The 16370-nt window shown below is 43.3% G+C and overlaps 1 protein-coding gene across 1 annotated transcript in view; it reads right to left on the bottom strand.

Moving 5' to 3' along the window:
* LOC126262209 (tyrosine-protein kinase Src42A) overlaps positions 1–16005 on the bottom strand; it is a 194839-nt gene extending 178834 nt beyond the window's left edge. The window contains exon 1 of the mRNA XM_049958635.1: positions 15168–16005. Within this exon, the coding sequence (XP_049814592.1) occupies positions 15168–15547 (380 nt within the window). The 5' untranslated portion in view covers positions 15548–16005. The remainder of the gene's footprint in view (positions 1–15167) is intronic.
* Between the last annotated feature and the right edge of the window lie 365 nt (positions 16006–16370).

The following is a 16370-nucleotide window of genomic DNA, read 5'->3' as shown; positions in this document are numbered from 1 at the left end:
AGAGCTGAGAAATCTAATTGTTGAAGCTGTCGATTCAGTAAACCTGGAACTGTTGATTCGTGTGTGGAATGAAATGGACTACCGTTTCGATATTTTTCCAGCAACGCTTGGTGCTCAATATGATTGGGTGGTGCAGCGTCCATGTGAACATAAATTTTTTAGCTTGCCTCTGTCCAGTGATATACACAATGTATTTCTATTTTTCATAATTTGTCTGTAATAAACAACTGAAATCCGTTCTTCCTTTTTGAATGACTTCGAAATTATATTATTGTTATGATTTTTATCTATAGTTATCTTTAGTTTCCATTTACCGCGTATTTTTTATCCGTTCTCGTTTCCCAAAATGTCAGTAAAATTTTCTAGATAATTTTGATGTCTGAAATCGATTTATTCATTAATATCGTTCGGATATATTTTAATGAGCGTATATACCTCTAATTTTTCCAAAATGTCCGTACCAATCCTTGTGGCATTTTGTGTAGCACTTGTAATGCGTTTTCGATGTATGTTCTGCTTTTCGGTTTTGGTTTTTGAAGTATAGGTGGTAGCTTGATTGATTTCTGTCGCCATTTCTTATATGTTCTTTGAATCCAACGCTAAAATTTCGTCCCGTGTGACCGATATAGAGCTAAGCGCAGTCGTATCACGCTAGAGTGATCGTGCGTGTGGTGATAGTTGAAGTTGGGAGAGAGTGAGTGCAATTTTCTCTCAGATTGCCTCTTACTTCTACATGTATACCTACATGATTACTCTGTAATTCACAATTAAGTGCCTGGAAGAGGTTCGCCGAACCGCCTTCAAGCTATTTCCCTACCGTTCCACTCTCGAACAGAGAGCGGGAAAAACGAGTTCTGATTTCTCTTATTCTATTCTGGTGATCATTCCTTCCTATTCAGGTGGTGCCAACAAAATATTTTCACACTCTGAGAAGAAACCTAATGATTGAAATTTCATGAAAATATCCTACCGCAACGAAAAACGCCTTTGGTTTAATGATTCCCACCCCAATTCGTGTAGCATACACATGGCACCCTCTGCCCTATTTCGCGATAGTACGAAACGAGCTGCCCATGTTTGAGCTTTTTCTATGACCTCCGTCAATCCTATCTGATGCGGAGTCCACAATGCAAAGCAATACTCCAGAAGAGGGCCGACAAGCGTAGTGCAAGCAGTCTCTTTAGTAGACTTGCATTTTCTATGTGTTCTGCCGATAAATTGCAGTCTTTGGTTTGCTGTACTCCTAACATTATGTGATCGTTATTGAACTTATTCGTAATTGTAATCCTCAAGTAATTAGCTGAATTAACAGCCCTTAGATTTGTGTGATTTATCGTATAACCGAAATTTAGGGGATTTCTTTCAGCACTTATGTGGATGACTTCACGCACTTTACATTATTTAGAGTCATCTGCACATTTCGCACCATACAGATATTTTGCCTAAATCGTTTTGCAATTTGTCTTGACCAGCTAAGACTTTATAAGACGGTAAATGACAGCATCGTCTGCAAACAAATTTTTAACGCGTTTAAAACGTTTAGCGCCAACGACCTTGCCGCAATGGTAACAACGATTCCCTTCAGGTCACCGAAGTTAAGCGCTTATCAATTTTATTGAAATTCTCGAACAGACATATAACTGAGATGTTATTTTATTTTATTTTGAAAGCTATCGGTTTCGGCATTCCACTATGCAATCTTCAGGCCTCATACGCATCTCTCCAAATAAATCCTGGATATCATGAATTCAATCGTTTCACAACTGCTTCATTCGAAGACTTGATAGTAACCTATCAAGTTGCTACCAAGTCTTCGAATGACGCACTAATGAAACGACTAAATTCACGAAATCCAGGGATTTATGGCACTATGTGACATCGTTTATTCGGAGAGATGCATATGTGAAGTTAAGCGCCGTCGGGCTTGGCTAGCACTTGGATGTGTACCGTGTGAGTCCGCCGAGCGCTGTTGGCAAGCTGTGTGCACTCATCCCCTGTGAGAGCAATGGAGAAGCTACCTGAATGAGAAGTAACGGCTCCAGTCACGGAAGCTGACAACGGCTGAGAAAGCGGTGTGCTGACCACATGCCCCTTCTGAACTGCATCCAGTGACGCCTACAGGCAGGGGATGACATTGTCATCGGTCAGTGCCGTTGGCCCTCCCGAGGCCTGTATCTACCGCGTGATCAAAAAGTCAGTATAAATTTGAAAACTGAATAAATCACGGAATAATGTAGATAGAGAGGTACAAATTGACACACAAGCTTGGAACAACATGGGGTTTTATTAGAATAAAAAAAGTTCAAAAAATGTCCGACAGATGGCGCTTCATCTGATCAGAATAGCAATAATTAGCATAACAAAGTAAGATAAAGCAAAGATGATGTTCTTTACAGGAAATGCTCAGTATGTCCACCATCATTCCTCAACAATAGCTGTAGTCGAGGAATAATGTTGTGAACGGCACTGTAAAGCATGTCTGGACTTATGGTGAGGCATTGGCGTCGGATGTTGTCTTTCAGCATCCCTAGAGATGTCGGTCGATCACGATACACTTGCGACTTCAGGTAACCCCAAAGCCAATAATCGCACGGTCTGAGGTCTGGGGACCTGGGAGGCAAAGCATGACGAAAAGTGGCGGCTGAGCACACGATCATCACCAAACGACGCGCGCAAGATATCTGTCGGACATTTTGTGAACTTTTTTTTGTTCCAATAAAAACCCCATGTCATTCCAAGCATGTGTGTCAATTTTTACCTCTCTATCTACATTATTCCGTGGTTTATTAAGTTTTCAAATTTATACTGACTTTTTGATCACCCGGTACGTAACCACATTCGTTTCGGCTAATTTTCGTACGGGCGCCGATAGCCTAGTCATTGGGCGCCGATAACACCAACCCCCCCCCCCCCCCACACACACACACACTCACGCCCGGGTTCCCGGGTTCGATTCCCGGCGGGGTCAGGGATTTTCTCTGCCTCGTGATGGCTGGGTGTTGTGTGCTGTCCTTAGGTTAGTTAGGTTTAAGTAGTTCTAAGTTCTAGGGGACTGATGACCATAGATGTTAAGTCCCATAGTGCTCAGAGCCATTTGAACACACACACACACACACACACACACACACACACACACACACAATGACAATGAATGTAGCAGACGCAAGAGCAGGAGACTTACGGCGGATACACAGGGGAGGCTCCGGGCCGTCGCTGGGGTCGGGCGACGCCCAGCAGCTTCCGCCGCCACGACGCCGGCCAGGACTCGCAGCGGCGCTCGGCGAACGCCTTCCTGCGCACGCCCACCTCTGGAAGGGACTTCTGCTTGGACAGCCTGTTCTCCAACCTCAGCACTTTGCCCGCGCTCGGGTCTTCCGCTCCCTCGTTACGCGGAACCGGCGACAGCCGCTGCTGGAGTGCTTCCCGTAACGCCCCAGCAACACCACTCGCCGAGGACTCGACGCGCTCCTCCGCAGTTCCTTTCGAACTCTCACCCTTATCCACGGCACACACTTGTGTCGGCGTTTCTGCCGCCGGTACATCCTTCACCAAATCCGGCCTCTGGCTCCAAGAGCGCCTGTCAGCGTCCGCACGGTCAACATTCCCTGCCCTCAGCTTGACACGGTGTTCTCTACCAGGCACTGAAAGCACCGCAGCACTTTTCTCGCTTCGCGCGTCCTGACGCGGGGGAGATTTCTCGTCGCTCGGAAGAGGTTTATCTGCGCTCGGCTTCTCGTCACACGGAGAAGACTCCTCGTCATTCGGAGGAGATTTATCATCATTCGCTGCAACACTTTGGGACACGAGCTCCTTGACGACTGCCCCGGCTGCTATCAACTGCAGAAGTCTGGTGGCAGACTCCCACTGCACTTGTTTTGGGTCGCCCAAGACATGGACGGCCTGCACTTGATGCGGCAGCCAACGATCGCCGTTCCAACACCAGAAGAGACCGCCTCCTTCCATTGGATCAACCAACAATAAAACTCAAATCACTCAGAACAAAAGGCACTGACTACGGACAGCTTCGCATTACGTTCCTCCACCAACAGTCGTCCCAATACGGTGTCCAAGTACCGCCGAAAAATGCTCCACGTTCAACGATGGAGCTCAAACCGCAACTGCACCTATTGCAACACGAAACGTCACTCTCCACTGAACAGAGAGAGCAGCGCGACACGCAGAAACTCATAAGTGCGCACACGACCGCGCAATCTGCAGAACTGAACGCCAGCACGGCGCGTGGGAAGAGATTTTGCCTTCGTGCGTCCTCTCGCCGTCGCTTCTGAGAAGCCACTGCCTCGGAATTACCTGTTCGCGCGTCCCTTGGGTAACCCCGCACGTGGTCACAGGCGACGAAAAGCGACCGCACCAAGGTCGGTGCCCGGTCGCCGGCTACGGTCATAACCTCGGCCGGGGCCTACGCACGCTTCAACGTGTGCGTCGCTTCACGGCCGGTGTGGTGCACCTAGGTACGAGAAGGATGCAGCCTGCACATTCCCGCCTGTAGCCAATCAGGCCATTGCCGCTGTCCAGAAGTAACGCAAATCGCGATAGCAGCTTCAGCACTGCACGAACTTCAGAGTGCCCGTCAAGGACTGTCGTGCAGTTACAGTGTCCTCAAGGCACCTACCGTGCAGCGCGAAAGCTAATTCCGGGAGAAAAGGCAATTAACCCGACAAAAAAAAAAAAACCAAATACTGATTTCCTATAACGAAACCCGATTTCCGTGACGGAGAAGGTCGCCGCAACCTTATACAACCAATTTTCTTAATAAGGCGTTTACTTCCAATGGCAGATCGACACACCGCTAAAAGACGCGGGAATATACGTAGCTTGTGCTTCTCCTAGCATATCGAATGTTCAAAAACCGCCGTCGACAACTGCCGTTATTTCGATAGATCACACCCCCTCCCCCCGTCAGTTTCAATCCACAAATGAAATTTCAGTTGCCATGCACAGCGATCTGTCGTTTCAATTGTGCCTTGAAAACCATCTGGTGTTCATCAGTCGATATAAAGGCAATTGCCGAGGACGTTATTTGAACATTCGATACGCTGGAAGAAGCACAAGCTCGACAAAAAATCCGAACGCTGATTTCCTACAGCGAAATCTGATTTCCGTGACCGCAACCTTATACAACCAATTTTCTTAATAAGGCGTTTACTTCCAATGCCAGATTCATAAACCGCCAAAAGACACGCGAGTATTCGGAGCTTGTGCTTCTCCCAGCATATCGAATGTTCAAAGAACGCCCTCGACAACTGCCTTAATGTCGAAAGATGAACACCTCGTCATTTTCGAGGCTCAAACGAATTTCAGTTCCCATGCAGATCCATGGGTCGGTTCATCTGTGTCTTGAAAACCAGCGGGTGTTCATCTGTCGATATAACGCCAGTTGTCTGGCGGTATTTGAACATTCGATACGCCGGGAGAAGCACAAGCTCTACATGCTACGTATATTCGGCTGTCTTTTGGCAATGTATCAGTCTACCAGTGGAAATAAACAGTTTATTACGAAAATTCGTTGTATAAAGTTGTGACGACTTTTCCCGTCATAGAAATAAAATTCTTTGTTATGGAAATTAGGTTCTTTAAATATACTAACGTCAAAACTAAGTTACAACTAATTATGTACTAGCACACATTTTCACGGAATGGGAAAATGTAATTAAATGGATTTATGTCACCGTAATTTACGCAGCTGAAATCTACGATGTCAATTCGGGTCACACGCGCATCATTTTTTTTAATCCCCAACTGCCTCATGCCTCATCATAGGTGATTTTCTGCCTATGATTATATCTGCACCACCATTACTACTAAACTGTCTGGTATCCACTAATAGGTGCATCTTCACACTGTGTTATGTATTATACTTCATTTACATTAGAACGCCATTTAGAGTTTTAATGCTTCAGTTGGTTTTGACAAAAGTACTTGCGCATGTTTTGTCCTGTGTTCCATGCTTGGTAAATCGTTGGTTTCTTACAGTGTATGACGCAGCGGGCATCAGGCTTTGTCACATGACGCCTTCCCTGTGCTATTCTCTGTTCCGAATGCCGTGTGGGACTTTATGTTAACTCTTGAAGTCGGATTTCCTCCACTTTTACAATCATGGTCTCGCCGAACCTTGAAAGAAGCTGGTTTTTATGATCACCTCTCACGAATTTCGGTTTTTATTCGCGAAACTATCACCAGTAGCGATCGCTATTGACAAACTGTCATCTTTTACACATAAAAAGATGAAATTTATTGTTACACCTCGTAAAAGTGGACTAGCAAGTGGATATGCTATGCGAAAATACAGCGGCCTGTTTATGCGTCAGAAGAACGAAAGATCTGGCATAACTGAAAACGCAGGCGTCTGCAGATAATCGCCTTTGACGAAGATTTAGGAAAATAGTAAACGAAAGGCTAATAGAAAACTAACATGGAGTAAGCAAAGAGACCAAACATACACGAAAAAGAGCAGTTAAGATTATTGATACCACCTTAGAGACAAATCCGTGGAGATAAATATTCGACCCGCTCACTAGAGTCTTTTACAGATTAATAACTCTATTGAAATTCTGGCTACATCTCTCTCATACACTCACCGAACACGCACGTTCAACAAGCGCTTACTTCTAGTATGCCACGTACTCGTCACGAAGTGTGATTCGGACATAATCCGGCGGCTGGTTTAACTGCGAAAAGCTCAACGACGTAGCGGAAAAAAAAAACCTTGGAACTGGAAAACTGAAGACAAGTTTCAGTGATACGTCGATGGTGGTAGGCAATGAAAGTGTAGTCTTGACCGACCGGCCAGAAATTTCGCAAATTTTTTTCAATGTTTCCGAGAACCGCTCAGTCTGTTTAATGAATCGCCCGAACATCAGGCGTTGTTGAGGAAAATGAAAGACAGGGATTTTAACACTCCTCCTATACAGTAGTTGGCCGCTTTTGTGCCATGCTACTTAGTGCCGCCCCCGCCCCTAAAACAAACAAACACACACACAGGCCCGCGCATGTCCAAATACGTGATTTGTGGTGTAAAAATCCTATTAGGTTGTAAAAGTAGCGTTTCTGTAGTATCTTTTACTTCCGCACCCTTCAAAGCCTGAAGACAGTAACCGAAAGAGGCAATCCCAATAAACGTAAAAAAATGCATGAGACAAACGAAGTGTACACGTTAATGGAGAGAAAAAGTAAAACAAATCACATTATGTTGTTGCACCTGTTGAACATAAAACAACACGCCCAAAGAAAATGCGTCAAATGGGCTACAAAAAAAGCTAGCTGTCTCGTTTAAAACAGCGGAAAAATGAACCTACAGTAGCTTACAGACAGTGCTGCAAATAGTCTTGTATTTTTTGTGGATTTTATACACTGCAGTGCAGCACAGTATTTTATTTTAAATTACTCTATTGTTATTGTCTGGCAGCTGTTTCACTGAATTTCATCTTACTGCTTTATTTTGTAAGTTTTTAAATGTTCTCTTTCTATTTTTCCTTAAATTTAAATACTGCAAATATACTGCTCGCGGGAACTTTCGAGAAGCATATAATGCAGTATTACACCTAATACTGCATTATATGCTTCTTTAAAGTTCCCGCGAGCAGTTTATCATTCCACAGCTCGCTTGCGATGTATGACAATTACACTGTAACGCAGGTGTAAAGCATATACTTCCACAGGCGCGTTGTATCGACCTGCCGCACCACCGCATCGATGGGAACTGTCATTAAATTAAACCCAAGAGTGCCGTGTTATCATTTGCTGCCTGCTTCAGTCGAGACTTTAACACATCCGGTATCAAATCTTTTGATCCGTGTAGTAACACGGTTTAATGAAATCATACTCGCATTCTATGTAAGGCCACAACCTGTTTTGATTTTAACAGCCATCGTCATATAACCAAACAGCATTCCTTTGCTGAAAAGACTACGTCACGCAGTGATAAACCCCGACCAAAGCTCTCAAGGTGTCTTAATCATACAAAGCTCCCAACTGTAGTAAGCCAGCAGCTGCTTCGGAGAAAGTAGACGTCAGTAATGACTTCGCGCAGCCACCATTTCGAAGAAGCAAGATTCGAATTAAGATGACGATGAAAAGATGACGTGATTGGACACAAATCATAATGTAGGTCTGGACAAGATCAAAGAACAACATCTGGGCCAGCTCCTTTCGAAAGCGACCATCCATGCATTTGTCGTACGTGATTTGGGGAACGGGAAACTTACATCTGGACGGCAGGGGACATTTGAACCCTGCTTCAGCCGAATACGATCCTACTGCCTTACGTTGAAGAACCTCGGCCCGGCATTTTCGCCCAAGATATATTCTTTAACTATTTGAAGTTGACTGGTTAGGTCGAAACAACTATAGCAAGACATACAAGAGTGTAGTAGAAATGGATGCATAAACCACAGTGGGATAAAATGCAGCTCTCGCTGTCGCTCTGTGATAAGTATAGCAAATACACTACCTGATCAAAAGTATCCAGACACACCTATGTAACGTGCAATTAATCACTGCTAGAGGTCACAACAGATGGACTCGCCAGTATTGAGATGTCAGTAGAGAGGCAGTGAGAGCAGGGTAAGTCGACCAGGAGAGCTCAGTGACATCGAATGTGGTCTAGTCACTGGATGTCACCTCAGTAACACATTCATCACGGCGACATTTCAATTCTCCTAAAGCTACCCAAGTCGGCAGTTGGTGGTGTGATTCTGAACTGGAAACGCGAATGAACAACAACTAAACTAACACCAGGCACACCTCATGTACTGAGAGATAAGAGCCATCTAGCTATGCGAAGAATGGTTGTAAAGAACCGTGTCAAAGCAGCTTAAAAAATCACTTGTGAGTTCCACAGTCCGCACAATGACTGCACTAGGGAGTAACAAAGAATGGGGTACAATGGTCGAGCAGCACCATGCATTTCTGTAGCCAGTGCTAAGAGACACCAGTAAACAGTGGAAGACTGTGTCATTCTGATAGAAAGTTTTGGGTTTGTTGCTGGAGATATTTACTTGGCATCGTGTGAAGTACAAACAGTAAAGTGTGAGTGAGGTGGAGCTACGGAATGGGTGTGCTTCTCACAGTTAGGTTGTGGTCCCTTTATTGCGCCCAAGAAAAACGCTAAACACAGAGGGATACGAACACATTTTACCACACTGTATACTACGTACAGTAGAGGAACAGCCCAGAGACTATCTGCACAACAACGCGCCTTGTCATATAGCTCCATTATGAGGCAAAGGTTTGTGGACAACAACATTCTTGAAATGGACTAGCGTGCCCACAGTCGTGACCTTAACCCAATGGAACACCTTTGGGTTGAGTCAGAACGTCGACTTCTCTACAGATCCCACTAAGGATCATCACTACCGTCTCTGGTACTGGCTCCTGAGGAAGAGTGAACTGCCATTACTCCACAGACATTCAGGAGGCCTCACTGAAAGTGTCCAAGCAGAGTTCAAGTAGGTATAAAGGCAAAGAATGGACACACCCCATATTTACGTCCACTAATAGGTAGCCGTAAACATGTAACCAGATAGTGTACGTAGATTAGATATAGAAACGACAGTAGCAACTTACAAAGCACTTATTTACCATTAAACGCGTCAGGAGATCCTTGTTTTGACTAATTAATACGTTTTTACATTTACAGTATCAATGATACTTACCTCACACCGAACTTCACCCAGTCTGCCTCCGCAACTCAGCACTGTATGTGTCAAGAGTGTCATACGAAGGATGTGGGTACTGCTAAGGATTTTTTAAGGAACCCGATGCATTCAACCACATGAGATGTACTGGGGAAGTGGAATTAACCTTTCGCCCTCAAGCTAAATGTGCACTGTTTTGAACTTTCCTGGCGGGACTCGAACCTGAAACCTTACCTGTCGTGTTCTCAGCAACTGACTTATAGAAATCCCTAAAAACCTGCATCAGAATAATTGTACAAGTACTGGAAATGTGTTTTTGCTGATCGTGTCTGCAGTCTCCAAACTGTTAAAGACTGCATCGCAACTAGTCTAGTCTTCAACGCCTGTCAAACCGCTACGGATGCTTTTCAAATGGCTCTGAGCACTATGGGACTCAACATCTGTGGTCATCAGTCCCCTAGAACTTAGAACTACTTAAACCTAACTAACCTAAGGACATCACACACATCCATGCCCGAGGCAGGATTCGAACCTGCGACCGTAGCAGTCGCGCGTTTCCGGACTGAGCGCCTAGAACCGCGAGACCACCACGGCCGGCACGGATGCTTTTATTCACACCTGACAAGAACGAGCAAAAAGTTAACGACCCTAATGGTCGCGTTCGTGGAAGCACTTCAGCTTACATAAAGAAATGCCGCAAATTTATGTCCAGAAGCGTGGCCAGGACCAGACAGAATAGCTCTTGGTCGATTGTGTTATACTGCTAATCCTGCCGTGTACGTAACGTCTATGAATATTACCTCACTTATAAACATATTCTGGGATGTTCAATAAATTCTGACCACGAGTGGTCTGGCAAAGCATACATGCGCACATACATTATTTACGAGCGACCTTGCGGCTCTTCTCACCGCGTTGTTAGGGCTTGCAGAGCAGTATATGCCAGGAGTAGTGGTTGAGAAAGGACTAAGACAGGGTTGTGGCCTCCCCCAATGTAATTACATCAGTACACTGGGTAAGCAGTGAAGAAAATCAATGAGAAATTTGGAAAGGGAATTAAGCGATAAAAGAATATGTGATTCTAGTTCTGTCAGAGACGACTAAGGACTTATAAAAGCAGCTGAGCGGAATGGCTAGTGACTTTAAAAGACGTTGCAAGACGAATATCAACAAGAGTGAGCGAATATCAACAAGAGTGAAACAAGATTAGAAGCATGTAGACGAATTAAATCAGGTTATTCTGTTAGAATCAGATTTGGCATTAGACAGTAAAAGCAGTTGATCAGTTTCACTATTTGGGCACGGCGGCAAAATTATTAATGATGGCGGAAGTAGAGAGCATGCTGGCAATAGCAAGAAAAGCATTTCTTTAAAATAGAAATTTGTTAACGACGACTATAAATTTAAGAGCTAGGAACTCTTGGTTTTGTAATGTGGTGCTACAGAATACTGTTGAAAACTGCATGGGTATTTCGAACTGAGGAGGATGTACTGAATAAAACTGAGAGAAAAAAATGAAATCTGGGTCAGAGCTTGACAGAAATAAGGGATCGGTTGAGTACATATCCTGAGGTATTCTACATCTACATTCATACTCCGCAAGCCACCCAACGGTGTGTGGCGGAGGGCACTTTACGTGCCACTGTCATTACCTCCCTTTCCTGTTCCAGTCGCGTATGGTTCGCGGGAAGAACGACTGTCTGAAAGCCTCCGTGCGCGCTCTAATCTCTCTAATTTTACATTCGTGATCTCCTCGGGAGGTATAAGTAGGGGGAAGCAATATACTCGATACCTCATCCAGAAACGCACCCTCTCGAAACCTGGCGAGCAAGCTACACCGCGAGGAATCGTCAATTTAGTAACGGATGACCGTGGTGTGTGTGTGTGTGTGTGTGTGTGTGAGAGAGAGAGAGAGAGAGAGAGAGAGAGAGAGAGAGAGAGAGAGAGAGAGAGAGGGGGGGGAGGGAGGGGGGGGAGATGAGAGGAGAGCTACAGCATATCAAATTTCGAATTTCAGATCGCAATCACAACTCTTCTATCAGTGGTAGATTTCAATTGGCACCTTAAATTGTGAGGGGAGCATAACGGAGGGTACTTTGCATCCATATTAGCTACTGCTTGTATTACTGCAGTCCCGTATGGAGCAAGGGGAGAAATGTTTCAGTGTAAGCGCTGCAAGTGTCCTGATCTCATCTCATTTTCCTAATCATTGCATGAGATAAATGCTGGATGCAGCAGAAACGTTATTTACCTATATGCCCAAATAAAGGCTCTCTAAATTTACCCAAGAGATTCTAACGAAAACGACATCTCCTTTCTTACAACGAGTCCATTTTGAGTTCGGACAAGGGTCAAACCAACGTTTGAGGGGGGTGTAAGACGTGTCCGCAAAATACACGAATTCTGAGTTAGCGCCTCGATCCGGCATATATTTTCGCATTCTAAAATACGGTTAATCGCTCTTACATTCTCGTATACGATGCACCAATCTCTAACGATCCTAACTTCACGAATCTTAGTTTCTGCTACTTCTTGCCCCATGTGACATGGACTCCAAAACCATGTCACACCACACAGTACAATATGGGACTATGAGTCTTGCATGAAGTTCCTTTAACATACGCACTGCGCTTCCCCAGAAACACTCTCAGTAAACAGAAGTTTTCCAGACGTCTTTTCTATCGCCGAACTCACGTATCCATACTATTTCAAATTGCTTCGAAGTAATCTGTATCATCCGTCGGGTTTCAAACAATGTGCCAAATTCCAGACATTTAACCAAGATTGCTTTACTATCAAAATCACTCGCGGTATGAGATTTACTTTAAACTTATCCGATTGATATAAATTTACACTGAACCTTTAACCACCTGTTTATAGTTAAATCAGAAAATATAGTAAATGACAGAACTATCGAGCACCAAACCATATGGAAATACTTTCTGAAGCCATTCTGAAATTCTTTTCAATCATTGGGAGACGATAACTTCCAGCAGACTGTAACATAGTTCTATCTGATACTCCCGTTAATGCTATTTCGAGGCATATCCTTTACGATTGAAGCATCTGGCGAACTTTAGAGTGTCTCAAGTCGAAACTTATTAGAAACAATCGCAGTTTTGAGACAACGTATGATCGTGCCTTTGTTATCAGTCAACAGTTTCGAACAGTGTCTAACATCTTCCGGGAATACAGGAAGACGGAATCTATCTGCTATTTTCAAGTCAATATACTATGTGCCACACGATTGATGTTTCTTGGACACGCGCTTATTAGCTGACAAACTTTTTTACCTCGAGGGATGTAATTACATCCGAGCATATAATGCGCTGTGACAAAAAGAAGTTATGAAAACTGCTTCGTAATTTTGCAGTTTCCCGGATGTTCACTGCCATTTTCTCAACTTATTTTTACCAACATTAGACGCGTCTGATACGTGGATTGTTCAGTGACAGCAATTGATGTTATCGCGTCTAAAACCCTGTTACTTATCCGGGTGCTAAGTCTTTGTGGCGTTACTCTTCTCTCTTCCCAAATTTAACCAATTGGACATACGTGGCCTTGCTCTTTTCCTTAAAAAGCATCATACGAAATTCTGCAGGTTGTAGATGACGGCTACTGGAGCAATAGCATAGTAGGCCTACTTTGCGGGGCACATTGCGGTAACACCACGCAAAAATACCTAACTACAAGGCCAGACATTATGTAACAGATAAAAAGGCTAGGTGATGCAGTTAACGAAAGAATGCCGCCTAATTCTCGCTGATGTCATTAACGTCTCCGCTGACCTCCGAAAGTTTTTTGAGGCAATCAATAAGGCATGGATCATAATGTCGATTTGACGTGTCGTGAATTATAACATGATAGTGTCTTTGGGCACCTCAGACAATAAAAAGTCCCTTACACTTTATCGTCGGAAAATTCGTAGTCTACACATATCTTACAATATATTATTCTGTGTCGTCGTATTTTCTGTAACTTATCACTTTTTTGGGGGGGGGGGGGGTAATTTCACATTCTGTTTGTTGCGCCAGATTTGTTTCAGACAAAATCCGTGTGAAACAATATGCCGGTAGCAAAACAACATCTGGAAGAACCTAGTGTTACCCACGACGATGTTGGCGTATTGGAACAACGAAAACACAATCTGACGTTCATTGCCGGCACTATACTTCAGTTACTTTCTTTCGTTTTAGTATGTCGCTGATGGCTTTTAGAAAAAAATTCTTAAAGTATGAGACAGAATTCGATAATAGCAGGAGCTTGTGGCTTTTACATAAATGAAAGTCTAGAACACAGCTCAGTGCCGATTAATGGAACATATTTTGAGCGTCGCCCTTATAACTGTATTAAAGTAACAGTATGTGACAACTAGCCGCTACTTCCATCCTAGCTTTAGATTGATAATTTTGGCCAAGCACTATGAAAATGTGTATACAATGTTTCCGACCTGAAATCAAAACATTACAGGATCGATGCAAATTCAGCATAACAAACGCCACTTTTGGCTCCCATCCTGCCATTAATAACGATAAACCCCGAAGAGCTAACAGAGATTTGTGTACACTATGTGAGGATGATTCACGGAATGAAATACATCCCGACATACAATATTTTGACCAACAATTCCGACATGACACCCACTTTCAGTGTTATCTCTCAAAATTCAGTCCCAAAATCACTGCGTAATTAAACATGAACTAAAGCAAAAACACACAGATGACTGACGTTTTGATCACTAATGTATGTATCGTAGCTTATATCTCACAAATTGTGTGTCTCCAAACAACAAAATCTTTTATTTTGACAGACGTGTTGTGTTGACAGAGCGTTCACCTGTCAAGAATCATGGATTTGTCGAAGCCATGAATTACAGCCATGATTACTCTTTCTCGGATGACAGGGAAGCATATACTGGTAGACATCTAAACTGTATTATTAGTTGGGATCTAAGCGAACTAGTCACTACAAACCATGTGAAACATTTACTGCGTCTCTTGGTCCCACGAGTACAAAGTATTGCAATTTTCAAAGAAGGGTACGTGCTTAAATATGTCAATATGTTTACACATGGTATAAGCTAACCACACAGGTGCCTTCTGACCTGACATCGTTTTTACAGTAGTAATATTTTTCTGCTGGATTCACTTAGCAACAGTTCTGTTCTTTATCATATTATGAGAACACAAATTCCATTGAATGTCAGAAACCAAACTATCCAACTTGACGGCAGCAAATTTTCTCTCAAATCAGAAAATAATATAACTGACAGAATATTGTTCAACTGGTACTATTGCGAAATCTGTGAATGATTATCGCTGAATTACAAATGCTGTTTAGTGCTATATGAATCTGGGACAAGGCATATCATGTGTTTCACTTTAGTTCACTAAAGCTCTATTAGTCACAATACTTCTAACTTTTTATTGTGCAAATGTATTAATGTTTTATGGAAAAAATGTTGAAGCAATCAACAAGATTGAACTAGGCCTATTTAATTAAATTATTACTTACGGTTCAGCTTCAATGGACTTCAGCTTGGCCACGTAATTAGACGGAATATATCCCTCTTGCTTCGTAGCCTTACTTCTTGCAAGCCACCAATCGCCCTGAGTATCGTTCAGTATTTCCAAATGTTCACCTTTTCTGAAACTAAGGTCCTCATCAGTTCGTGCATCGTAATCATATAAAGCAACAAAGATTTTTGCATTGGCATTCGTGGAGCCTTCATCAGGAATGGGAGGCATTGGTCCATTCCTAACTTCTCTATGTTGTTCATGTGATGGTATTGCCAAAGGTGCATTTGTCGGTACTACAGGAGTTGGGTCTGGAGCTGGAAGTCCAACGCCGTCCTTTTTCGTCGGGGTTCTGGGTCGGCTGAAGCAGTTGCCCATTTTTGCACAGTAGACGTCCTAGACGAACATGTAAAAATGATTTTGTGCGCTTTGATACTGCATCGAAATTTCCATACACAACTGTCATTCGGTTTGATGTTGGTCTCCCATTACAGCACTCGGAAAAACGTCACATATAATTGTGCGTCTACACTTTCAAGTCTGTCGCTCAGGTTTTAACAACACAGAACCCAGCCAAACACTTAGAATAATATGTCTCCATGCACAGTGTCTAGTGACGAGTGAAGACTGTTTTTTTGTATCTTCCACAAGCTTTCACACGTATTACACTCACGACATCCCAAACGCATTCCTTGGTCAGTTACGCTATTCACATAATGTTTTTCACTTTATAAACATCCAATAAAAAGAACAACAATCACGCACTAAAAATGGAAACTAATATCAGACTACATAACTTAATACTTTACTTCCTGTAGCCCCTACATTCACTTCAACCAAAGATATTCAGAGACGGCAGATACTACATACGATGTCACTCAGCACAGTAGATGGCTGAGATGCGTCCAGATAGTCCCATTCTGTTTATGTCAGACATTATTTCGGTCCTTCTCTTCAAAATTAAGTCGTACGTTTTATACTTGTTCACAAGTGAGTAATTATCGGGAATACAATTTGATTTTTTCATACGGACAAAAATGCGGGGAACACTGTGCGCAAAGTACGCGTAATGGCGCTATATTCGAAAGATATGTCTTAGCAATTCAATACTAAACGTAGTTGAAACCCGTATCCACTACTAGAATATGATTATCAACCAAGAATTAAATTTCGGAGTCAATTGCGCCCTTTCGCTGTGTTT

The sequence above is a fragment of the Schistocerca nitens genome, chromosome 6, assembly GCF_023898315.1.
Source record: "Schistocerca nitens isolate TAMUIC-IGC-003100 chromosome 6, iqSchNite1.1, whole genome shotgun sequence".
NCBI classification, from domain to species: Eukaryota; Metazoa; Arthropoda; class Insecta; order Orthoptera; family Acrididae; genus Schistocerca; species Schistocerca nitens.
This window is presented reverse-complemented; position numbering and strand designations above follow the sequence as displayed.